The following is a 26,971-nucleotide window of genomic DNA, read 5'->3' as shown; positions in this document are numbered from 1 at the left end:
GCCAGGATGAGAAATCATTTACATAGTTATTTTGAGTACATTTTCAAATAATACAACAGAACTCCAAATATCTGCACTAACTGAATCACAGCCTGCCTAGATTTAAAAAAATAAATAAATAAAAAATTACATATGCATAAAGAGGTGGCCTTTTTTTTTTAGGTTAATATTTATTCATCAGTATGCAAGTGAAGGAATATTATTTCTCCCTTTATCACATTTTATCTTAACAGTAATTAAGAAAATTTTTTATTCCCATAAAATAAATGTAATTTCTTCAGAAAAATTAAAATAGAAAATATTTTATTTGTCTAGATGCACAGCCATTGTTATTTCAACTAATGCAAGTGCAAAAGTTTTGTTTATATACATGCCTCAGTTAAAACTACAAATAATCTTTTTTTTTCTTTTGTTCTAAATTAAAATTATAATAAAGAGAGCAAAAAATTATTTTATATGTATAAAATAAAATTCATGTTGTTTCAAATGTAGATAAACTGACAACATTATTTTTATTGACATGTGGTTTTAAAATTAATAATTAAATACCTATTTATTAGAAACTATGTGTTATATACTTTATCTTTTGTAGTACAGTCAAAAGTCGTTAATCCGGACACCCATAATCCGGAATGATCTATGATCCTGACCTCAAAGCTACAAAATTTTTGCACATGCTTCAACGCATAATGCGTTCATGCATGCTTATAGGCGTTTACCCATGCGCATGTGCATGTGCGCATGCACGTTTAATGTTTAATACCGTCCATTAAACGTGCATGTGTTTAATGGACGGTATAAGCTAAGCTAAAATTATCTAATTATCTATTTCAGTTAATGTTGCAGATTGCGTTGTTTCTTAATCTTCGAATTGGATCCGACTTATTATTTTTTGCAGACTGTTAGAGCAATTTTATAAAAGTAAGCTTGAACTTTCGATTATGTCAAATAGAATTTCCGATGCTGGAGCTGCCAAAGGACCTACAAAGCGAAAGTATGTTTTGATATCCATCAAACAAAAAGTGGAATTGGTGCAAAAAATGGAAAAAGGCATATCCTTTGTTTCTCTAACCATTCCAAAATCTGTTTATCAATTTCATGCTGCTCTACGGGGGGGGGATGTCGCAACGCGCAATGAATTGGAAGTTGATCTGTCAGCACTATCCTTATCTTCAGGGCAGATATTTTTATTTTATTCGGCTTATAATTCCTTACTAAATGTAGTATTTCATCTCGATGTACTCCGTCTTTGATGATTTAAATCACATTCCTCGTCATTATAATTCGCTTCCTATAGTGAAGAAAGTGACACAGTGGTTATTGAAAACGAAAAAATTTCGATTGACAAATTATTCGGTATTCTCGACACAGCAATTATAGGACTTGAACAGCGGAACTTTGTAACTGAACAAGAAATTATGTCTGTTTATAGAATTAAAGAGAAAGTATTATCACATAAAACGAAGCAACTTAAACAACTTACGTTGAAAGAAGTGTTTAATAAAGTAAACAAATAAATATTAAGCTTTTTTTTTTTTGTAGATTTTAATACCCTTTAGATCATAATTGCTCTTTGTTTCATAAATTACGGTTTCATATTTTTAATTTTATATATTCTGCATGCCATCTTACCAGATTTAAAATGATGATCTATAATCTGGAAAAATCGATAATCCGGAATTGCCAAAGTCCCAATGAGTCCGGATTAAAGACTTTTGACTGTATTTAAGTCAAACAAGAAGCACTATAAACGGTTAAAACAGATAAATAACAAGAACAACAAACTTAATTATAAGTACTAGCTTGGGAAGCAGAGCAAGCAATTTGGGTAATTCATCTTCCATTGTTTTGATATATGCAGTAGGCTTCCTAATTTATCTACTTTGCTACTGCATTTTTTCTTGCCAGTTAGTTAATTTTACAGTAATTAGTTAGCAGATAATATCGATACATTGAAAACTTAAATCTAAATTACGTTTATGCATTATTTCCCCTTCATTCTAATTTTTTGTATCATTCGTAATTATGTAAATAATTTGAAGGCTTTTATTTGCAACAGATCATAAAGGAAAAGAAAGAAAGCTCAATATACATAACGATCAATTTTATTTTGTCATAGATAAATGGCGATTTAGTTTCTAGTCCTAAAATTGTGACATTCTAAAGTTTTAAAAAAATGCTATACATATGTGCATTGAAGATGAAAAATGTACAATAAATTTACTAACATTTATTGCTGTAGATGAATTTACTGTAGATGTAATATTGTAGGTATAATAAATATAATCTTTTTTTTCATCTGTTAAATAAAAATACTGTTGTCAGTATTGTGTATCAAGTTAAAAAATGAAATTTCTTCAGCATAAATAGAATTTCTAGATTAATTTGTTCTTAGTTTGTATTCTTTATTGACGCATGAATGATACCTAATTATTGCACGTGGTTGCGGCTGTGTGCAACAACAAACTATGCGTATTAGAATTAGCCAGTGCTTTTAAGGATGAATTCATAACATGTCATAAGAGCCAATTTTTTTTTATAACAAAAACATTTTAATCACATCACAATATTAAAACTTAATTACTACAGTCGACAGACAATCACGTTGGAGGAAAAAGAGCGACCAACCACACCGACGATGAGACGTGACTGTGTGTCGCCGAAATCACCTTCGGTTACAGTTAGTGATACCGGTGCGCGGTTGGCAAGTACAACACATGTTTACAGAGTCGCCACACTACTCCCCCTCCAGTGGCAACGAATTAAAGATACCGAGGGTTAGATCGGACTCTATGTCCGATTTAACCCTCGGTCCGGAACGTGTATACTGGGGAGCACTTGTTTTCTGGGATCCAGGTTCAGAAACTGACGTAGTAGCAGATGTTGGTGTAGACCCAATAGATGAAGTTGCCTTCGAAGGAGGTGGGACTGATGTATCAGTCTCGACAGTTTGTGGTGCTAAGATAAAGGCTGGTTTGAGACGATCAAGGCTCAGCACTGTCTCTTTGTCGCCGATTAGTATCCGATAGTTCTTGGATGTGTGACTTAGAACTAGGTGTGGGCCTGTATAGGTAGGCTCCAAGGACTTTTTTGATGCATCACACCGTAAGAACACATGTGAGGATGTAGCGAGTTCTTTAGGAACAAACACAGGTCTTGAAGAATGGATGCTTGTGGGCTTAGGGTATAATGCAGCCATGGTTTCACGCAATTGTTTGAGGAATGCATGGGGCTGGACATTGGGTGAGTTTTTTGCGGGATTTATAAAATCTCCCGGTAAACGTAAATTGGTACCATAAACCATTTCAGCACTTGAAGAACCCAGGTCCTCTTTGATAGCCGTTCTGAGTCCTAACAACACAGTAGGAAGGACATCAACCCAGTGAATAGCAGTATGGCATCTAATGGCCTGTTTAAGAGAGCGATGGAACCTCTCGACAAGTCCATTGGAATTCGGGTGGTACGGTGATGTACGGATCTTTTTAGTTCCCAAGAATTTTGTTAATGCAGTAAAGAATTGAGATTCGAACTGCCGTCCTTGGTCCGTGGTAACGTACTCGGGTACCCCAAACCGTGAAATCCATACAGAAAAAAGGTTTTTGCCACAGTGTCGGCTGACATATCTACAATAGGGATAGGCCAACGTGTGTATCTGTCGACACACGTAAGAAGATATGTATAACCTAGTGATGGGGGTAAGGGTCCAACCAAATCAATATGTACGTGGCTAAAGCGAGCAGATGGTAACTCAAAGCGTTGACATGGAGTTCGAGTGTGCCTGTGAATTTTTTATTTTTGACAGTCTGTACATGACCTCGCCCATGCAGCGATGTCCTTCTGCATACCAGACCATACAAAACGCTGTTGAATTAACGTGCGAGAAGCATGGATGCCAGGATGGGATAAATTATGGAGGCCGCTAAAAATACCATGCCGGAATTTCAGTGGAATGTATGGCCGCACCACATTACCTTGCACATCGCAGTACAGTGAAAGATCTGGTTCTAATTGCATAGGTACTAAATTAAGTCCATGAGAAGACTTGTCAGACAAAAGATGTTGCAATTCTGGGTTCTGTTTCTGGCATTCAGCAATGGTGGAGAAATCTGTTATTGATGGCAACTGAACCTCTTCAATTCTGGACAGAGCATCAGCAACTGTATTTTGAGGGCCTTCTACATGCCTAAAATCGGTTGTAAACTGCGCTACGTAATCAAGATGACGCATTTGCCTGGGAGAAACCTTGTCAGGCTTTTGTCGAAAAGTGAAAATTAGCGGCTTGTAATCGGTATAGATAGAAAACACACGACCTTCTACCATATGAAGAAAATGTTTAACAGCCTCATATGCACTAAGAAGTTCGCGGTCGTACGTGCTGTATTTTGATTGCGCTGCAGAAAATTTTTTCGAGAAGAAAGCTAGAGGCTTTCATGCTCCGTCTACCAGTTGCTGCAAAACCACACCCATGGCCGTATTAGACGCATCAACCATTAATACTAAAGGGTGCTTAGAAGGATAGCTAAGAGCTGTTGCCGACGCTAAGTCATTCTTACATTGTACAAAGGCTGTACGGGCATCATCAGACCAAATAATTGGCCGTGTATCTTTCTTTTTACTCCCAACCAAATATGTGTGCAAAGGTGCCTGCTTTTCAGCAGCATGAGGAAGAAAGCGACGATAAAAATTTAACATGGTCAGAAAACGATGCAGCTCCTGAACAGTTTTTGGCTCTGGGAAATTTTGAATTGCAGTGACTCTGTCACTAAGTGGGCGAACGCCCTCCGAAGAAACTTCGTGACCAAGAAATGACACTTTAGATTTCCCGAAAACACATTTTGATGGATTAATGACTACACCATAAGACTGAAATCGGCCAAGGACTATGCAAAGGTGTTCAAGATGCTGGTTTTCAGTTGTCGAGGCTACCAGAATGTCATCGAAATATGGGACACAAAAATCTAAATCTCGAAGGACTTCATGAATGAAGTGCTGAAACGTTTGCACAGCGTTACATAACCCGAAAGTCATGACAGGAAATTCAATAATCCAAGCATTATTGTCACCATAATTGTCACCCGCATATTTGACAATAACTGGGATGGGCGCATATCACCAAGTTGCAAATCTTGTAATAACTGCTTTAGTTTGGTGTTTTCAGACTCCTCATAAACTGAAATTAATTAGGTGTTATTACAGCAGTTTTTGGTATATCAGGTGGATTGACAGGGATCTGATGGTAAGCACGAGTCAAATCTAACATAGAAAAAATATTTTTGCCTTCCAAGACTTGCATGCAGTCCTGAATATGAGGAACCAGATATCTATCAGACAAAGTAACTGAATTAAGACGTCGATAATCCCCACAAGGACGCCAGTCGCCGTTTTTCTTAGGGACCATGTGGCCCATGAACTTTTAGATGGCCGACAGATTCCTTGCTCAAGCATGTATTTAAATTCTTCTTTTTCAACCTTTAATTTCTCTGGAGGCAACCGCTGTGCTTTGGCAAAGATTGGTGCTCCAGTAGTCTCTATGACGTGTACAATACCGTGGTCAGCAGTCGGTTTGCCAGTTACTGAGCGGATGATGTTAGGGTATTGCTCAAGTAGTTTGTGGAAAGGAGAATTACCGGAAATTAATTTAATTCCAAAATTAGTGGCATTTCCAATGCTACCTACCGCAGACAATTGTGTGGTGGAGTCGAGTAAGCGTCGATTTTTAATGTCGACCAACAGAGAAAATTTTGCAAAAAGTCTGCACCAGTTATTGGGTGCAAAACCGCAGCGATGACAAATGGCCATTGAAATTTGCGACACAATCCTAGATCCAAAGACATTAATATTTCTCCATATGTTGCAATTTTTGACCCGTTAGCTGCAAATAAGTTAAATTTTCCAGGTGGCCGTTTGGATTCGGCAAAAGAGGGAGGTACAACCGAAATGTCAGCACCTGTATCAACAAGAAAACGTCTGCCTGATGGTTTGTCTGTTACGAACAATCGACTAATGTACGGGCCGTTGTCACTCGTGGCTTCGAGTGACGGCCCCTTCAGTTTAAAGAGGTCTTCTGAAATTTCATGGAGGTGTACACTTGCGCGCTTTATCTCCGAATCAGCTGTGATAGAAACAAATGTCTGATTGAGTACCAGAATGAGCGCGTTGGTATTCCCTATTATTTCAGTTCCGGGACTTTGATCTACCGCGCGGATGATACTGAGATCGTATCTGTAAGGCTGCGACCTGCAATGATAATTCCTGGATTTGTTGTTGAAGAGATGAAATATCAACACTGGGATGCTGAACTTGACTGATTGCTTGTGGTTGGAGAACATCATGAATTTTGTTTGCCATTTGGGCCAGTTGGGGTAGGTTCTCGTTACTGGAGGCAAGAATAGATTCGATATTGTTCGGGAGACGATTGAGCCACAATGACTGTAAAACATTGGCCTTAAAATTGTCATCCGCAAGCTCCTGCATATTTGACAATAACTGGGATGGGCGCATAGTACAACACATGTTTACAGAGTCGCCACAGCCATGTACATTAGAGAATATGAAAATAATTTAATAACCCATTCAGTTTTTTATTCCATTAAATTGTAATTTAAATATTGTCATGATTCAATAAAAATAGCTTCATAAAATAAAACATTTAGTAGTTTTTCATATTTGAATGTGGAATAAAATGGTGGGAAAAAGAAATTAAAATAGCAACCAGTTTTAATAGTGTCATCTCAAAAATAAATAACTAAAAGCATATTACATAACTACCAAAAAGTGGAATGTTTGTTCAGTCAAGATATAGAATATAATTATTCTAACTTTAAAGTAATTGGTATCATGTTGAAAGTTTTACAATTACTTTAGCAACCAAAGACCAAATTTAATTTGAGAAAATATTGCACATTCAACATATTTAATAAAGTGCAACTTTTCAGCATATGAGAGATATAAATTTATTCTTAATTCTTCATCCACCGAGAATAGCTATGCATAGGCTAAAATTATCAGCAACAACTCATATGCAATTAAACATATCCAGAATTGTATTAATGTTGTTCTGATCTCCAGCAGTTGGTTGATAATGTCACTGAACACTGGTGGTTCAGCTTAGGTTCGATGCTATTCGGACGGGCTAATTGCATGGGCATTTTTGCAGCTTTCCTCATGTGTAACAAGACTGTTTTCTCTCAGAAGCTCTCTACAAAGGTATCCCTTCCCTTAACCATAGTGAAATAAAAAAAAAAAAATGAAGCCAAATTAATGTAGTTATTTGATTTCAGATAGGTTGCAAAATTAATCCGATCTTTATTTTGTAATTTGCAATACTACTTTAATTTTTGCAGGTACTACATTATCTTACAAGCATGAATATGCATTTTTAAGAGTGTGTCTGTGTAATCCCATTTTTATTTTACCACTATGCATTATGCATTTTCAAAATAGTGATATAATGATAGAGACATCTTTACAAATTTTGTATTAACTTGTATATCCACCGTAAATATCGTATAACAGCATTAATATCTGTTCAATATTGTAACACTACTGGGTTAGTATTGTAACAGTATTTCACTCATATTACAACAGTATTGCATTGTTATATTTATGCATTTGTACTGATGTGTCAGTGTACCAGTATTGTTGAAGCATATAAATATTTATTACAGTATTACTTATTACAGTCAAAAGTCGTTAATCCGGAATGATCTATAATCCGGACCTCAAAGCTACAAACTCTCTGCGCAGTTCACTGTTAAATTTATTCTTAAAAACATAAATGCCATAATGCATTCATGCACATGCATATGCATTTATGCATGCACGTAATACCTTTATGCATGTGCATATGCATGTACGCATGCTCATAATACGTTTACGCATGCGCGTTTAATGTACAACGGACGGTATAAGCTAAGCTAAAATTATCTAACTATCTATTTCATTTAATGTTGCAGATTGCGTTGTTCCTCAATCTTCGAATTGGATCAGGCTTATTATTTTTTGCAGACTGTTAGAGCAATTTTATAAAAGTAAGCTTGAACTTTCGATTATATCAAATAGAATTTCCGATTCTGGAGCTGCCAAAGGATCTACAAAGCGAAAGCATGTTTCGACGTCCATCAAACAAAAAGTGGAATTGCTGTAAAAAATGGATAAAGGCATATCCTTTGTTTCTCTAACCATTCCAAAATCTGTTTATCAATTTCATGCTGCTCTGCGGGGGAGGGGGGACGTCGCAACGCGCAATGAACTGGAAGTTGATCTGTTCGCACTATCCTTATCTTCAGGGCAGATGTTTTTATTTTATTCGGCTTATAATTCCTTACTAAACGTAGTATTTCATCTCTATGTACTCCGTCTTTGATATGATTTTAATCAAATTCATTATAAATATCATGAATACACATCAAATAGTTTTCTGGTTGCAATTTTCTTATTTTGACTATGCGTAATGCATGCTTTACGCATGCGTGTGTTGAAAGAAATATTTAATAAAGTAAACAAATAAATATTAAGCTTTTTTTTGGTAAATTTTGATACCCTTTAGATCATAATTGTTCTTTATTTCATAAATTACGGTTTCATATTTTTAATTTTATAATTTCTGCATGCCATCTTACCAGATTTAAACTGATGATCTATAATCCGGAATCACCAAAGTCCCGACGAATCCGGATTAAAGACTTTTGACTGTATATTATAACAGTAATATTATAATTTTAATAGTGGTAAACGTGTCGTGCCAATATAAAATTGTGTTTGTATATGGGATAAATTACTTGCCTTGTATATTTATTTTCATATGATGAACATCAGTGTAATTGTAATATGTATCTGTCCTGGCATGTTTATCAAACAGGAAATTCTCAGGGACCCTGAAAGAAACAGTTTTATTTTAACCTAAAGAATAACACTTGCATTGTCCCTTCCTTCTTCCAGGTTAACAGAAGAACACTAAAACACACTCAAATAAAATGCTATAGCCATGTAGCTGACCTCATCGCTGTTACCTTTTCCTACAAAAACAACTCCTAGTGGAATATATCTTTGAATATGTGAGTGTATTTAGAATCACTGGTTGAGTTTAAATAGGCTAATAAGCACATTAGCAAGTAGGACCAACTGCCTTGTTCATGGAATTAATAAAATATATGTATGTTGTCTTTTCTACTGTGTTCGCAGTAGTAATATTGGTCACTCTCCTCTATATATATCTCTGGGCAATCTTCTCAGTAATGAGGGTGTTATATGATCTACAAATTCAACTGTTCTCAACAAATGTTTTTAAAAGCACGAGTCTGATCATTGGTTGATTAAAGATAAAAAAAAGAAACAATTACCTTCTAATGGAATAGTTAGTTTTAACAAAACTCTAGATCAGCAGTTCCCAATCTGTGCTGTGCACAGCAATATGGGCTCCTGAGTTGCCCCAGAAAAGTAAAATAAATAAAAACTGAATGAAATTAATGAATAAGGAACAAAAAGTAGAATCAAAATGAAAAGTTTAGAAATAAATATTTTGAATATAGAAATTCATCAAGAAGTGAGAATTCCCGGAATCTACTTGAAGTTTGTTGAAACGTAACCCCATAAAAATACAGATGGATGGATAGCTGGTTTTATAGTGATAATATTGTAATTTCTTAGCAACTTTACTGTGAGTTTTCTGTGTATTTTATTTCTTTGCGAAGTGTAGTTGTGTAGCTAGTAAGTATTCATTAGTAAAGATAATAAGCTGCAGTAGCTTAGCTAGGGTGGGGCAAGGGGGAACATCTGTCACGGGGCGCAGCATCCAGGTGGCGCCAAATTGATGCTACAAAATTTTTTAATGAAATGTTTTCCATTCTTGGCACACAGAGAGGGGTGGAAATTCTTCAGTTGTCCCTGGGCACTGGAATCCTAGCAACGCCACTGATAAGCTGCATAAAATCACAGCCTCTTAAAAGCAAACTTTATACTATTACTAATGCGTGAAGAATATGGCAAGCCATCATGAATCCCTCTTGCTGCACATTAGAGTAAGGCAGTTGTTTTGAGGAAAAGCTTTGAGGATTTGCGTGCACGGTTGGTAACATTTTTAATATAACATAATGCTGTATTGTTGATAGTTTAAATGATAAGGAGTGGGTGAGTGAGTGCACCACTATGATGGCTTCCGACCACAGACATGAATCAAACAGAATTATATACCATCACGGCAGGGAAGACTCCAAAGTAACAAGGTTGAATATTACATACTAATAACAGTTTTTACATATTAATAACTGCAGGCACTAAGCGTTATTCTGGTTATCTGCTTTAAGTTCTGAAGATTTGAAACATAATATTGTTCATGGTTATGTGAAATGCCAAAGTGGTCAGAATTTATGACAAAATGAAAGAAATTTAACTATCATTCCTAAGGGAGAATGTCACAGTTTTTGTTGAAAATGCCGAAGGGTCTTCTTTTAAGAGGAAACATATATTGATTGGAATATGTGGAAAAGTAAAATAATTAATACATCCTTTTTACAGAAACCTTCTTGGAAAAAAAAAAAGAAAAGTAATATCACGGTTCAAGAAAAAATACAGATGAATAGCAAAGCTCACTAAGGCTATTTTGAACTTTTATTTCTTGAATTAATTTGAGTGGGTATTGAATGCATTCAGCATGAACAAAAACTATCCAACTTAAAATCACTTAATACAAAACACTGATAGATTTGACATCTGACAGCGCACTAAAAACTGTTTCAAAACTAAAATCTATTTTAATTTTCGCTGCATATCAGATGAATTTTTAATTTTGTCTGTGGAAGCAAAATTAGTACTTATCTTTCTCAACTATAACATCCCTCTTTTTGCCTATACAGGTACCAAAAATATCAATCAATACATAATCTGTATTGATGAAGAAGAAGTATTTGCATGCAATAATCAACAGTTGAACCAAAAATAAAAAACTGCATAAAAATGCACCCTGATATGTCTCATCAAATACTTTTATGTCTTAATTTAAGCCAACTTTGCACTGTTTTGCATAATACTAAAATTAAATTGTAATCCAATAATAAATTGTAATCTATAAGGAGCAATTAAAAGTTCAAATAAGAAGTAATGAATGAATTTGTGTATGAATCGAATTATTATAACTGGTTAGTTGTTTATTAATCTCCTCTGTTTAACGCTTCAAACCGAATTTGTCAAGGGAAAAGTGTTTTGAAGCCTTAAACCAGGCTGATTAATAGAGTTCCATATGCATGTTTCATTCCTCTGAGTCATTTGAGACTCAAAATCGCTTATTAGTATCAAATTTTCACTTTTAGTAGTTCTCAAATGTTCAGATTTTCTCCCTGCATGTATCCATACCCAAAAGAGACCAGTAATAATTTGATAATAAACTAATTATAATTTTATAATTTCAAATTTAATAAATGTTATTTCCCTCATATAATACATATGTATATTTAAATAAAAAGTGTACGTTACTAGTTTTAATTAGGTGAAACTTAAATTGGCTGTCTGAAGCTAATGCCAGTCAAGGTTTAAGTTGAATTTTGCATAATTATAAAATTAATTTATTTCTTTAACACATGTAATGAAATGTATTTAAAGACTTAAATTATGTAGTTCTATTTTTTTTTCTTTCTTTTTAGTTCTAAATATACTGCTTTTGTGACACCTGCAGCAAGTCCAACAGGTATGTTTGGAAATCTTTTTAATATCTTTATTTGGTCCTTATTTATACTAACAATGATTCATATAAACTGAAAACTTTCAGTTTATATGAATCATTGTTAGTATAAATAAGGACTAGTAGTATAAATTGTTATACTAGTACTAATAACAACTAGTAGTATAACTAGTTCAACTTATATATATATAAGTCAATATATGTTTGTGACATAGTTATTTCTGGTCAGAGCAGCCTCTCTGTTTATTAATTTTTGTCTTCTAATTTAGAGATTAAATTGTTACAGTTTTGTATAGGTATAGATGTATTGGTATTAAATTGAAAGGTGACTCATGTGATATGTAATAATTTTCTTCATTAATTGAAGTATTATTGATAAACTAATCTATAATATTTTGTAATTATTAGCAGCAAACTGATTTTTAATGCTTTTTAAACTGGGTGTCAGTAATTTTAATCAGGTTATTAAAACCAGATATTCTCCCATTTTTTTATATGATGAGAAATGTACTATAATTAAAGGTTCTGTAATGCTGTAACAATCTGCAATACTTTAAAAAGATTGTAATTACTAAATTTAAAAAAAAAAAAAAAAGAAAGAACAAAAAGAAGAAAAGCACTTTTAAGTTTTTTTTTTTTTTTTTTTTTAAATATTATAAATGAACCATGTAAATACAATGCAAGAGAGTCTCTCACTCCTGTGCTCATCTAGCCACAAATGTAAATCTGATGATGAGTGCACTAATTCAAACACATGGTGTATGATCTAAGCAAATGTGGGTACCTGCATATTAATGCAATCACCTTCGCGCAATCTAGTGATTTTTTACAAATGGTAAAGGTTACTTACTGGGTTCTAGTTGGTGGTTGTCACAGTATTTTTTTTTTTTTTTTTAGCCCAAAGGGCTGTAGAGTCATTAGGTTATTAGGAAGCAGGAGACGAGAAAAGTGTGCAGCGTCCTTGCTGGGACTCAAACCACGGACCTCTCGAATACGCGCCGAGCATTACACAATGAAGGAATGCTAAGAAGGTGGGAGAAATATCTTATATGGCATTAGCCCAAAAGAGCTATTTATTCTGTTTTCGTATTTTGTGGCATTTCACTTTTCAAATTTTTGCCACTAAATATTATTGCCCTGTATTATATTTAGAAAAATGAAATAAAGAAGAATCTGCATAAATGTATGTGTGTTTTTGCATTGTGATAAAACAACAGTACTACAACCATCAAATTTTGAATAACTTGCATCTCCGCCTGAATATGGGCATGCCCAAATTTGGAATTTGTTTTATTATCTATTTCGTATTTTGTAAAACTTTAATAAATATTTTTATTAAAAAACTCGATGATTTCAAAGGGAGCAATGGTAACTCTGTACGGAAGAAAAAAAAATACCCCATGCTGATAAGCTTCAACCCATAGGATAGCGGTGAATAATACCTCTGACTGTCTTTTGTGTCCTTCCTCTAATTTTACGTATTAACTTACCTTACTGCATCGCTTCGCACTGGTGTGTGATGTCCTTTGATGGGAACAGATACCCTTTAATTGAATTTTACTTTAATAACCTATTTAAATTTATTACACCGCTCAAACTTTTGCTTTGTTTAGTTGACTTCTCCTAGGCAGGAAGCCAGGCACTCGGTATTTGAGCATCATCCCAGCAGATCATTATTTCTATCATATTACAAACTAAGATAAGGATGGCAGACCAGAATATATATGATGATACTTGATTCAGAGTTACAGTTCTTAACAAAGTTAATGACTAAAAGTGTCACAGTTCTTAATAACAACATAAAAATGGTACATGTAAATAAGACTGCTGTATTAGTCAATAATACATATACCAGGGACGGATGGGACTATCGGGAACTTTGGAAATTTTCCGAGGGCCACGTGGTCGTAAGCCCGATTTGTCATTTGATATCCATTTTTTAAAAACGCTTGAAACATTAATCATAATTGCAGGATTCAAGCAACAAAAACAATAAAATCATTGAAAGCAATATATTTAACAATGCTCTAAAAAATCTAAAGATAAACGTATTAAACTCACTGTCTTTAAGTGACCTGATTTGCTGGATTAAAATGTTTGCTGCATCTCCAGCGTGCAAGACTGTGTAAAGGAAATTCTAAAGATATGCTCTTTTTAAATTTTGTGATATTGCTGTTGAATTGAATTTTATGGTTTAAGTGCAAAGAACGTGATATTTAATAAATAAAGGTAACATACAAAACGTTAAAAAAAAAAAGCTGCTTTGGGTGTAATATAAAATCTGAAACCTTTTTTTTTTCTCAGCATTATCAGCATACGAAAAGAAAATATGCTTGAGCAGTTTAAAATACAAATTTTAATATTTAAATGAGGAATACATGATACATTAAAAAACATAAAGCACGTTCATTTTTCAAACTTTCTGTAATATTTTTGCACTATTTCCAAGTACGCAGTAATTTGTTTGAATAAAAAGGCATCAGAGAGTGCAGAGACTCAGCATCGCAGAAGCCTCGTCAAAACCTGCTATCTACCAACACTTATCCTTTTTGTTCAATTTAGAGATGTTACCGCAAAATTCTGTAATTCTGCAGAAATTTTACTGCAGTTTCTTCTGTTGCTGGGAAATTTCATTAACCCATATTTTAAAATTAAAGCAAAAAATATCACGATTTATTTTAAAAAATTGTTGGAATGTGGAATACCACAAAAAGCACACATATGAAAATGATGATGTTGCTTGACTTAAGGATTGTTATGTGTGTGGTAGCCCGAGTTTGGCATGTTCTGAAAATTTGGCAAAGAAAACAATGCTAGGGGACCGAGAGCTTAGCAAAAGTATAAAAAACATTAAGAAATGCTTTTGGCCAACCGTTAAAATCTAAAACCTTTCTTTTTCTTTCTTTTATATTTTTTATGTTACAAATGTTTAAAGTCTGGAAGGATTTTGAAATCAGCTTAAAATATCTCAATAAAGAATGAATATAATTTTTAATAACATGATGTGAACAAGCACTGTCACAGTAGATTTTCAGCATATATTTTACCACAAAAATATAAAGCTGGAAGCTTGTTAGCAAATGGAAAGAAACAGGCATCTTAATTCAAAAAAATATGAGAGTAGTGCTTAAGTGTGACCTATTTTTCTGTAGAACCTTTTTTTAAATAGTTGGAAGCGTTTTAGGCTGTCTTGTCATTGAGCACATTTGAGTGGTGGAAATAAGTTGCTCTTATAAAGGAATATATAGGGAAAAACGAACTGAATATCATTGACATGTTAAACACAGTAAGAGAAATATTTGTTATTCACTATAACACACATTCAACATGCAGGAAATTCCTTATGGGCATCCCACAAGATTTGTTGCTTGACCCTGTCCTTCTTTAACTTTATGCGAAAGATATTCCACAATTATCTAATACCACACTAACTATGTACGCAGAGGATCTTGAAAAAAATGCGTCTCTGAGTTCAGTAACACACAGGGCTTAATTTTTAAAATGAGAAGTGCCAGAGCACTCTGAAAAGCAATAAGGAAGAAGGAGAAAGGTAAATAAATAATTAATAATTCATAATTAAAATAATTAAAGTAAAAATTCTATAAATACAAAGATAAAAATAAAAATTCATTAATTTATTAATTAATGGTAAATAGTTAAATAAAAATTTAATAAATTATTAAATTAATGATAAATAGTTAAATAATATTTAATAAATTTATAAAAGTAATGATAAATAGTTAAATAAGAGAAATAAAATATCTGACCTCGTCTTATTTAGGTCTTCGATTGGACTTAAAATTTCATACAAAAACTAAGAAATAGCTCAGTCAGCCTCGGGCTGAATTTAGAATTTAAATATACAGTATAACATACTATTTCATTGGGGGGGGGAACTATTCTTTTTTCAGCACACCAGTAGAAAATGGTAAAACATTTAAACCATCACTAATGAGAATACAGGTAATGCTAGAAAACAATGAGAGTATGGAAAGAAATTTTAATAGAAAATTGTAGCTTTGAAAATAAATAGAAGAATCCAAAGCTTTCTTGTCGCCATGCTCAGCCATTATAATTCTAGCTGTGAAGCAGAATGTGACTGGGCAAAAAAATTTCTCCTGAATCAACATGAGACCAAATGCAAGGTTTGCATAAATGACAGTTTTTGTCCTCTGTATTTGGGACATAGTTTAAATCTTCAGGAGCTCTGCAGGTCACTAACACTGGGCATGGAAAAGCAAGGTAATCACTGATAATACTTTTGAGAACAAAACATTTTAAACGTTTTCAAAATTTCTTGCACTACTTGGAGAATAAGAATTTGGCATGTGGATGGATGCTTTTCTTCCCTTAAAAGTCTTAATTTCAGTCAAAGTGTTTGTCCCCTAGAGAAAGGTAGGTGTGAATTTGGAAGTTATAATCGATTTTAAAGGTATATTTATTTTTATTAAGTAAAATTTATTAAGTAAAATTTATTAAGTAAATTATTAAGTAAAATTTGTCTGCTAAACAGTGTTTTACTTACATAAAAGAAGTCTTGAGCACTTTTATTTAGGACTAAAAGGCAATCTGACTAGAATTACGATTTACCTCTAACTGAGAAGTACTGGAGCCAGGTCCCAGTGGGCTCCGGCGCAATTAAGCTCTGGTAACACAGTCTCTACAAAAATATATACATACTCTGGAGTCCTGGCTCTTCAGATAGAAAATAAAAATTAATGTCAGAAAGTCAACCATTTCTCTTCACTTGAAAAAGAAATATCAATGTAAGCATCATATGTACAATACCAATTATTCTGTGGACCAAGCTATGCCTGGGTGTCATATTAGACCAAGTATTGTCATGGATCCGCAACATTGCATATATTATTAACAAGTTTCAGGTTTCTAAAATTTCAATCCCCACCCCTCTTTATTTCACAGAACTTTGTTCTCTCTATTGATAATAAGTTACTCCTGTACAAGACCATGTTGCGGCCCATCATCACATACACATGTCCTGTTTGGGGTTTTCTAAGTGATTCTCAATGATACTCAATTTAAAACATTAAAGTCTTTTCTGGATGTCACATTGAGACAAATTACCAAAAGTAGATGGTTTATTAAAAATTCTGCTATTCATGATGAACAAAATGTAGAACTCCACAGTGCATTCACAGGAAGAATAGCTAAAAAAGTTTTCAGTAAGTTTAGTCCTACTATCAGTGAATCTATCCCACTCATGGATTATGATATTACAGATGCTCACGAAAGAAAATGGCCTGGCGCAGTATTGCTGCACCTTAGGTAGGATTTTTATTATACATTAATCTTTATCCAAATTACATACTTAATTTGTTTTTGTTGTTGTTAATTCACTGCCTTTCAGCTAATTAAATCAAAAATGCTTGATTTCTTTACAACATCAACCCCCATCCAATACCTGTTTTGCTTGTTAATACATTCCTTATTCCAGCCTGTTATGAACTTCTTTGACTGTACATGACTGATAGCCATGCATCCCTTACTACTGTTTACACCCTCTACAAATTTTTGTCCTCAAGTCCAACCCTAGACACCTTACATGATGCTGGACTTCCATCATGCTTCTATGTGTTCTTCAATTCTACTTGCTACTTCATTCATTAATTGCTTATCACATTTCATGTACTGTCTACATGAAATGCTATATTTGATCTACCTATCTACCTATTTTCATATCTTTGTTTGGATGACTTCATGGCCCGGGAAATGGTTTTTGCCTTTTCATGATGTTAGCCATAATTCTACGTTATATTCTCCTACCAGAGCAGTTCTACACGGGATAGGGCAACTGCCCAGGCGCCTGAACTTGTGACAGAATTCACCGAAGTCATTCATCGTTGGGGAATGAAAGAACTTTAACTATTTTTGGAATTCATGTGACATTTTGAGAAGTCAATTAAGGATTAAAACAGTTAAAAACAGCTAAATTTGTTTTTCTGTTAAAGCAGTGAATGTAAATAGCGAATATATAATGTGATCAATTATTTTGAAAAAGTTATGCAAATTCCAAATTAAGCGCCATTCCATTATGGTTATATTTGCTATAATTTTTTATTTGTATTTATACAAAAATATAAATTCAGAAGCAGTTTTTATTTTTTTATGTATGTTTTGGTTTGTTGTTATATATTTGTATATATTGTAATATTTGTAACTAAGTTATATTTTTAAGTGATTTAAGTGGCTTTATGTGTTACTGTTAACAAAAAGCTTTCAGCATATTTTATTTTTTTAAGCTGCTAATGAATAAAACTGTGCAGTTTATATACCTCTCTTTATCAGTTAATTGTATTATCTTTTATGTAAAAATATAGTTCATAGTATCAAATTACAGATTTAATAAATTAAAAACTTTCAGTATGTGGTTATTTAATATCGGGTTTTACCGAAAGTTTCCCACCACCGCAAATATCATCTGTGCAAAAAGTTTGCATTGTCGTGTTAATCATATTTTTTCAAACAATTTTTAGCATTTCGAAGAAAGATACTTCCTTTAGAACACCATGTTTTGAAATTTGTAAAAAAATATCGTTATCATTAAGTACAATGTGTCTGAAATGGAACTATCATGCTACCAGATTAGAACCATCATTTACTTTCAGTTCTATTGCAAAAAGTCACTTACAAAATGTCACCAAATCATGTGTACAGCTTTAGGTACTAACATTGTATCATATGACCTTTGTGAAGGTTTAATATCAAAAGTACAAAAACAAGGACTATGACATTCAAGAAGCAGAGCTCTCAGGCGGGCTTACTAATGTTTATGAGCCCACATGCGAGACCTTATGGAAGAATATGAGTATGCAACCACATGAAAGCTTTCTAAGGCATTAGACGTTAATGCTGTGTCCATTAGTCATGCTATGCATTGCATAAACTTGATGTAGAGGTTCAATCTCTGGGTGCCGCATTAGCTGACTCAAGCAGATAAGGACAGATGTGTTCGGGCCTGCACTAATCTGCTCGAATATCAACTCGTGGACAAAATTCTGGACCAGATTATCATTTGTGATGAAAAGTGGATTTTCTTCAGCAACACAGGCTGAAAAGGGGGTTTGTCTTCGAAAAGGGTACTTGGTTAGCCCGTTGGCAGCGTAGCAAAGCACAATTTCTCTAACAAAAAAGTCAATCTTTGTATCTGATCAGATTGCCTCATAGAGTATCTGGAAAAAGGTAAAACCCTTGACAGTAAGGTGTACAGTAAGATGCTGTTATGTCAAACTCAATTCTGTCACAAAAAGATAATGTTCTATCGAGATAATGCAAAACCCTATGTGTCTGAATTTACTGGCTGGACTATGTCGGACTCGAATGGGATCTTTTGCCACAACCCCATATAGCGCTGACATCACTCCTTCATACTTCTGCCTTTTTTCATACCTGCAACTACATCTTGCTGTTGCTATCTTCCATTCTGCACAGGACGTCTGAAATGAGGTTGATATGTTTTTGGGCTCACGACCACCAAGTGTCTGGGTCCCAAGGCTTTGAAAAACTATCCAAACATTGTCAGAAAATCATAGACTTGGGTGAGATTACTACTCACATTAAAGTATTGCTTTCATGCCCCCCCCCCAAAAAAAAACTTTATTTAGAACGTTTTTTGGCGGAAATCTTTTGTTACAACCAGATAAATTAATGTAGAAAAAAAAAATCATGATTTTTTAAACCCTGTTGTTACAGTATCTTAGATTGTAAAGATTAGAATATATAACTGATTTTATATAATATTTATGTAGAGTTCTTTGTACTAATGTAACAACATATGAAAATTTTCAGTTTCTCATTCAGATGCATATGGGCATTTTCAAACTGATCAACATAAAAAAGAAGCCAGAAAAGTTGTTGTGTAAGTACTATTTTTTTTCATCTAGTTGCTTTATAATCAATGAAACATAGTGTTTATTAGTCCTCCTGTAAATTTGAAATTTTTAACATATATATGATAGGAATACATTGTAAAGTGCATGTAAAGGCAGAAAATATTATGCATATATTTTACAATTTTTTTCTTTCCAAGAAATTCGAGATTCTCATATGTTCTTGCTGATTCTTTTCTTCTTACTTTTTAATTTATGTTAACATTAATACTAACTTAAGTTTATTTTTACTTCCTTGTGCGAAGTAAAGCAAGTACAGTCAAATACCGAAAATCCACCGACCTGAAATCTGCCAACACCTGAAATTCGCGTTGCCTCTTAAAATATAAACATTTAGTTTATAGGTTCCGGAAACCGCAACATGGAGTACAGAAGAAAAATAGTTACTGGATAATGACATCATAATTACTGAATAATAATGAGTCATAATGGAAATACCAAATTATTGACATCATGATATAAGAGTTTTTTCCCTCCAATCTGCATCGATGGAAAAAAGCAGACGATTAACTCAACTCTTCTTTCAAGTTCACGTTGTTGTACTTTCTGAGCTTTGTTATTTCACGAGATTGTTTAGTGATGTCTTTTTTTTTTTTTTTTTTTTTTCTTTTAAATCCAGATATTTTGTGGATAAATTAAGAATATTTTTAATTTCAGCGCTTTTTCATACAATGACAGATAAGAAACGCGCTCATGATTTTACTGCTTGCAACGTTGAAAAACGTAAACACGTTGCATTGATGGTAATGAAAAAAGTGGAAATTCTGCTAAAGATGGAGGTAGGTGCTTCTGCTCGGTTTATAGCAGAATCGTATGAAATTGCCACACGGACTGTGTATGATATACAGAACAATACAGAAAAGCTGTTGAAATTTTATAGCAACAGTGATTCTAACACTGGAATCCGAAATCTTTACATGAGGCGAAATCGGCAAACCTCGATGCTGTCTTGTAATTACTGGTTCAACGAGTGGTTCCGGCAACGGTGGAGTGTTGGGGTACCTATTTCAGGACTACTCCTGAGAGAAAAGGAGATTGTACGAGTACAAGTGGTTCCGGCAGTGGAGGAGTGATGGGGTGCCTATTTCAGGACTATTTCTGAGAGAAAAGGAGAAGCAGATTCCTGCTGATTTAAAAATACAGGAGCCTAATGTAAATGAACAATATAATATAATCAGTTTATATATGTAATAATAATATAATGCATATAATTAATTATTGTATTAATGTATATAATAATGTAACTAAATTTATGTAATATGCCTTATTTATTTTGCACTTTTAGTCTGATAATTATCTTTTCTGTCCTGAAATCCCCAAAATCCTAAAATCTGCACAACCTCTGGTCCCAAGCGTTGCAGATTTCTGGACTTCTACTATTTTGCAATTGCGAAAAAATTCGGGTATCATATTTCAACAAAAATATCTATTTTGACTGCTATCAAATGCAATTTAATAATGTTTTTGCATGACATCTATACATAATACACAATCATTTTTCCAAAATGGATTTACAAGAGATTTTTTTCCATGGCGTCTGTATGTGCGTACAACCATACGTATGTATCTCGCATAAGTTACAAACAAGTAGCTTCAGAGCGTTGAAATTTTGTATATACAACTTCTATAACATGTAGTTATGCACCTCCCTTTTTGGTAGCAGTCTACCGTACCAAAAGTATATAAATATACATACATATGCAGGGTTTCCCATAAATGTTGTGACAAACTTCTGAGGAATGTAGAGCACATCATAAGGATTAAGATTTGCATAGGAACCCAGAACTTGTGGTTCTAACATGATGGATTGCTCATTTTGGATCGGATGTGCGTAGGCATTTGAATTGATCATTCCCGCATTGATGGATTAGGCGTGATGGACCTGGCCCCCACGTTCACCGGATTTATCGAGCCTTGATTTCTTTAGGCTCATCGGATTTAAAGCCTTGATTTCTTAGGATTAGGGAGCCATCAAAAGTGTCATGTATCATGATCCTGTTATGTCTGAAATGGATCTCGTGCAAGACTCACCTGCACAGCTGCTACAATCAAAGAAACTCCCAGTATATTTAAACATGTCTGGCAATCAATGGTTCATCAGTGTCAGGCATGTCTGGCGTCTGATGGTGTAAACTTTGAGCATCTGTTGTAACATTCAAGCTATCGTGCACCATGTCCAATAAATGTTTCAGATTAATCACTCTCTTCTTTTTTCCTTTCCCATTTTTTACCTGTGACATTTCCAGGCATGGGAAATTCTTAATCCTAATGATGTCCCCTACCTCCCCCAGAAGTTTGTCATAACATTTACAGGATGCCTTGTGTGTATATATATATATATATATATATATATATATATACATACATAACTTAGATATATATATATAGATATGCATACATAACATATATACTCTGTTAGAGGATGTGTGTATATATATGTAATACAGTCAAAAGTCGTTAATCCGAACTCGTCGGGACATCCGCAATTCCGGATTATCGATTTTTCCGGGTTGTAGATCATCAGTTTAAATCTGGTAAGATGCCATGCAGAAATTATAAAATTAAAAATATGAAACCGTAATTTATGAAATAAAGAACAATTATGCTCTAAAGGGTATCAAAATTTCCAAAAAAAAATGCTTAATATTTATTGGTTTACTTTATTAAACATTTCTTTCAATGTAAGTTGTTTAAGTTGCTTCGTTTTATGTGATAATACTTTCTCTTTAATTCTACAAACAGACATAATTTCTTGTTCAGTTACAAAGTTCTGCTGTTCAAGTCCTATAATTGCTGTGTCGAGAATGCCGACTAATTTGTCAATCAAAATTTTTTCATTTTCAATAACCTCTGTGTCACTTTCTTCACTATCAGAAGCGAATTATAATGTTGAGGAATATGATTTAAATCATATCAAAGACGGAGTACATCGAGATGAAATACTATATTATAGGGAAGGAATTATAAGCCAAATAAAATAAAAACATCTGCCCTGAAGGTAAGGATAGTGCTGACAGGTCAACTTCCAATTCATTGCGCCCCACGACGTCCCCTCCCCCCCGTTAGATTTTTTATATAAAAGAAATGAAATAATTTATGTAGAGAGAAAATGGAGTTATAAGTAAATTGCTTTGAGAAATATTTGCATATTTTATATGTGTCAGAAGAGAAGGGGATAGTATCTCAATTGCTGATAAGTTATAGCAATTTGTAACTGTACAAATGAGGTAGAAAATGATATATTCTTGTTGCACTTAGCAAAAGTACTCATATAGCAAAATACATTGCATTAATAATGAAGCAAAATGGAATTCAAAATATGTAGTTCATCTAACAGTTTAATTAAACACTTAAATTTGAAGTATGTTTTAGATGAAACAAATGCATCTATACAAATTAGCATTGAAGGTAATGAATCAGTCTCAAAACAGTTAAATATTTTCTGACAGTTTTGTAGTCTCTTTGAAAATAGCTGCCTTACAATAATTTGGTAAAGGTTCGCAGACTATAACTTTAAAGGATTTTAAGTGACTATGACACTATGCAAGAACTAAAATAATATAGTATTTTCAGAACTATAAATGTGTTGCCACTACTTTTTCCAACTGTTGTATTTAGGATAGAAAACAATGAAGTTTTCAATTGATAAGTAGAATATTAAAGTTAAACGGGAAACTACCTAAATGAATATCTATCTGCTTTACTACTAAACTGGCTGTACTACCACCAATGAATTTTTCAGTTGCCTTTCAAGATTCACCCTGCAATGAATCATGCCAGTTTTTCCTGTGTTAATGTACCACCAGTGCAATGCTTTTCCTACCTCAAGCTACGCTAGAATTCTGACAGCAAATTCAAAGTACTGAAATCAACAATATAGAGTAGCTGTTATGTGTAAATCAAAAATTTAATTACTGTGTGAGTATTTGCCATGTGACAAGCAGTTGACATATATGGAATCTTTGAGCTGTAGGTAAAACTTTGATTTTTCTTTTCTGTAGATACACCTAATGGCTCATCTATCATAAATAGTTATTTTATAGGAAATGTGTAAAATACATTGATCACACATGGTGGAAGAGGGACCTTAGACAGTTAATGTTCAATATTGACATTCATGACTGATATACATGCACTTAAATTTTAAACATGCTACTAAGGCTAAGATACAAAAACATGCCAAACAAGTATTAATTTAGAAGTCAAACAACAAAAATCAGCGTTATATTTTCAATTGTGAAAATATAACGCAGATTTTTGTTGTTTGATTTAATTAATGCTACTAGGGCATTAAATAAACCTCTAAAAAAATTACAGTGAATCACAAATTATAATAAACAGGAGTTCTTTATTTAAGAAGAAAGAAATATTATGCAGCTGGAGGAGAACAAAATAGGTTGAAAACTAGAAACATTTAAAATGAATAAGCTCAGTGTTCAAAATACATTTACATAAACTAATTCTTTCACATAAAAAAATATGTCGTCAGTTCTATATTTTAAGCTGCCTGCCTGCTGCAGGAACATTTCGGAACAGAATGGTGGAGTGGCTGAAGATTAGCCAGTCTTTGCAGCCAATTGTATACCTTCCAATGGACTTGTTTTGAGGTTTCAAGTTTCATTATGCAAACATACTGAATTCTTCTAATAAATACTGATGTACATTTACTTTCTAATAAATCCTGGATACTTTAAGAGGTGGATAGTATAAAAGATTTTAGTGTAATTCATTACTCAATTAACTAGCTAATCAGAATATTTACTCTTCAGGAACTATTTAAATTGTTGAGTTTTAATTTTGTAATTCACTTCCATCTGTCAAAAGTGATCTTTTTCTTTTTAGTAAATTCCCTGCCCTTTTTTTAGCATTGTATAGTATAGATATTTAAAGAAATAAAACTTGCAGGTATGATTTCTAAAGAACCTTTTAACTGTGTAAAGATGATTTATTCTAATGCAAAATTACAACTGAACTTTAACAAGTTCTTTCTTTGATTTCAGGCATCCCTACAGCCTCCTTTGAGTGTCATTATGAAAATAATCTTGCATTTGTAATATAACATGGCGTTTTTCATCATTCATTATTTTCCTCAGTTGAAAGAAGAAAAGTAATTGATGTCAAATTGAGAGCTTTTTAAGAGTCATCAATCCTGGAAATGAGGACTTCTAAGTTTTACGATATAACTGCCAATAATAACTCACACAAGTATCCTAAGTAACATATAAATTGAAATGTAACATTATTAAAGATTTTTATTCAGTTTTATGGGAATTCTTCATTCCAAATTTTAAAAAAGTGTCTTACCTGACATATTGTTTATATCCATATCATGTTTAATTATTTTAAGTATGGAGTTCATAATACAAAATTTTTATAATAGAACCAGTTCCAAGATTCAGTAAATAATTCATGTTTTGATATGATTGTCAGAAAAGTGAGTACCTTTTTATGTCCTAAAAACTGGATGAAAAGTTATAGTGAGAGTGCAAAAGAAGCCTGTACCTAAAGCTCTAGAGCAAATATTCTCAACTGGTGGTACGCAAGAGAAAAATAGGTGGTACAGAAAGAAACAAGGTATTTTTAACTATCAAATTCAAAAATTAAATACCCCAACATCTTATTAAGTTTTTTCTCTAACACACGTAAATTTACGCAATCTGATCTTTATTCAAGGTCAATAGCTGCTCATAGACTTAGCAAAATAATCCGTTTTTATTTTCACAAATATTCTCTTAGCCATTGACATAACAAAATTTGTCATAAATGATGCTTTTAAAAAGAGTAATAGAAATGGATGTTGTATTTAATAGGAATAAAAATAAGTTTCTATAAAACGGTAACTGTATCTCATTAATTCTTTTAGAGTTTACCAATTCATTAGCATGTCTTCCCTTTTTATCGCCACCATTTCTGGGTTCACATTGCTCTGTTTTCAATTTGAATCATTTTTTACGTCAGTTTGTTATCTCTTAACAGCAGGTATTTGTCTTCTTGTTGCTTTGTATTCCTTACTTTTCTACACGATTTGAGAATATCGTCGTTTATTTTTGGAGACCTCGTAGTATATTGTGCATTTAAATATTTGTGAAAAAATAGCATAACAAACCTAGATTTTTCAAAATGGAAAAATGGCTAGGATTGACTAAGCTGAAAAGTGATGATTTACAGGTGAGTGGACTACAGCACTAAAAATATTGAAAAGAAAAATTGCGTATAGAAAATATAATGAAAGCTGTTTATCATTTGGGTTTACTTGTTCCATGAAAGGTGGGTTTAATCCAGGTACTCCGGTGTTGCACCATTCCACTGGGAGATGAAATGGGCCCGCAACTTCGATGTGTTGTTTGCGGTGAACTGTTATCCAATCAAAGTATGAAACCATTGTTTCTTAGAAGACATCTTGAATCTAAGCATGCCAGTTTAAAGGATAAATCTGAAGAATATTTTAAGACGTCGGCAGGACTATCGGAATTCAAAAATTGTAAAAAAGTAATGAAAAATTTGTTATTGTTGGTAATGCTCACTTGTCTGACCTAGAGTCAGCGCAAGCCCACGAAAACCCCCGTGGCAAGGAGTGCAAGTTTATGCCTGTCATTGATCAATCTTGTGCACCTTACAGGTGACAGTGGGATTTAGCTCAGATCCATCCCCAATTTTGAGAAGAATTTATAGATTAGATCTGGGGACGGGTCTGAATGTCTCCCACTTTCTTTCCCTGTCACCAACCTCTCGAGAAAATTTCAGCATGCCGCATGTTTAGAGTGCCCCCATGCCGCACAGACGCAATACATCTACTAATATCCATGCTTCTCCGGGATTTGAACCCGGGACTTTCGACACAGCAGTCAGCGACGCTAACCACTTTACTGAGTGGGCGTCAATGAAAGGTTTTGTTACTTCAAGTAAAAAAGCTTTGGAAGCTAGTTACTAGCAAGCCTAAGAATTGTCAAGACCGGGCGGACTACACTATTGGATAAAAAACTTTATGTTATACCAGCTAAAGATATCGTTTTAACATTCAATGAAAAAGCAGCTAATCCATTATCAAATGGTATGGTAAGTCGACGACTTCATGAAATGGCAAATTCCATAAAAGAGACACTTATTCAAAAAATAAACGCAGTGAGTATTCCGCATTGCAACTGGATGAAAGTACCGATATAATGACCTTTGTATAATTATTAGTTTACATACGTTTCTAGGAAGATAAACGAATTGCCGAAGAGTATTTATTTTCTAAATCTCTTCATGATAGAGCAAATGCAAATGAAATTTTCAAAGTAATTGACAGTTTTATGTCTGAGAATGATATTCCTTGGAATAAGTGCATTGCCGTAGGTAGTGACGGAGCTGAGGTTTTAACAGGAAAACATTCCAGTGTTATTTCTCA

At 33.6% G+C, this 26,971-nt stretch overlaps 1 protein-coding gene across 9 annotated transcripts in view; it reads left to right on the top strand.

Annotated features, from left to right (window-relative positions):
* narya (RING finger protein narya) overlaps positions 1-24,844 on the top strand; it is a 213,841-nt gene extending 188,997 nt beyond the window's left edge. For all 9 annotated transcript variants that reach the window (XM_085820189.1, XM_085820190.1, XM_085820192.1 and 6 more), the window contains 3 exons: positions 11,637-11,680; positions 19,481-19,550; positions 24,582-24,844. In XM_085820189.1, the coding sequence (XP_085676315.1) occupies positions 11,637-11,680; positions 19,481-19,550; positions 24,582-24,603 (136 nt within the window). In that variant the 3' untranslated portion in view covers positions 24,604-24,844. The remainder of the gene's footprint in view (positions 1-11,636; positions 11,681-19,480; positions 19,551-24,581) is intronic.
* Positions 24,845-26,971: the final 2,127 nt, after the last annotated feature.

Source organism: Stegodyphus dumicola, chromosome 7 (assembly GCF_044657685.1).
Source record: "Stegodyphus dumicola isolate Sdum_Otavi_A_Nest chromosome 7, ASM4465768v1".
NCBI classification, from domain to species: domain Eukaryota; kingdom Metazoa; phylum Arthropoda; class Arachnida; order Araneae; family Eresidae; genus Stegodyphus; species Stegodyphus dumicola.
Note: the sequence above shows the minus strand (reverse complement) of the source record. Positions and strands in the feature narration are given on the sequence as shown.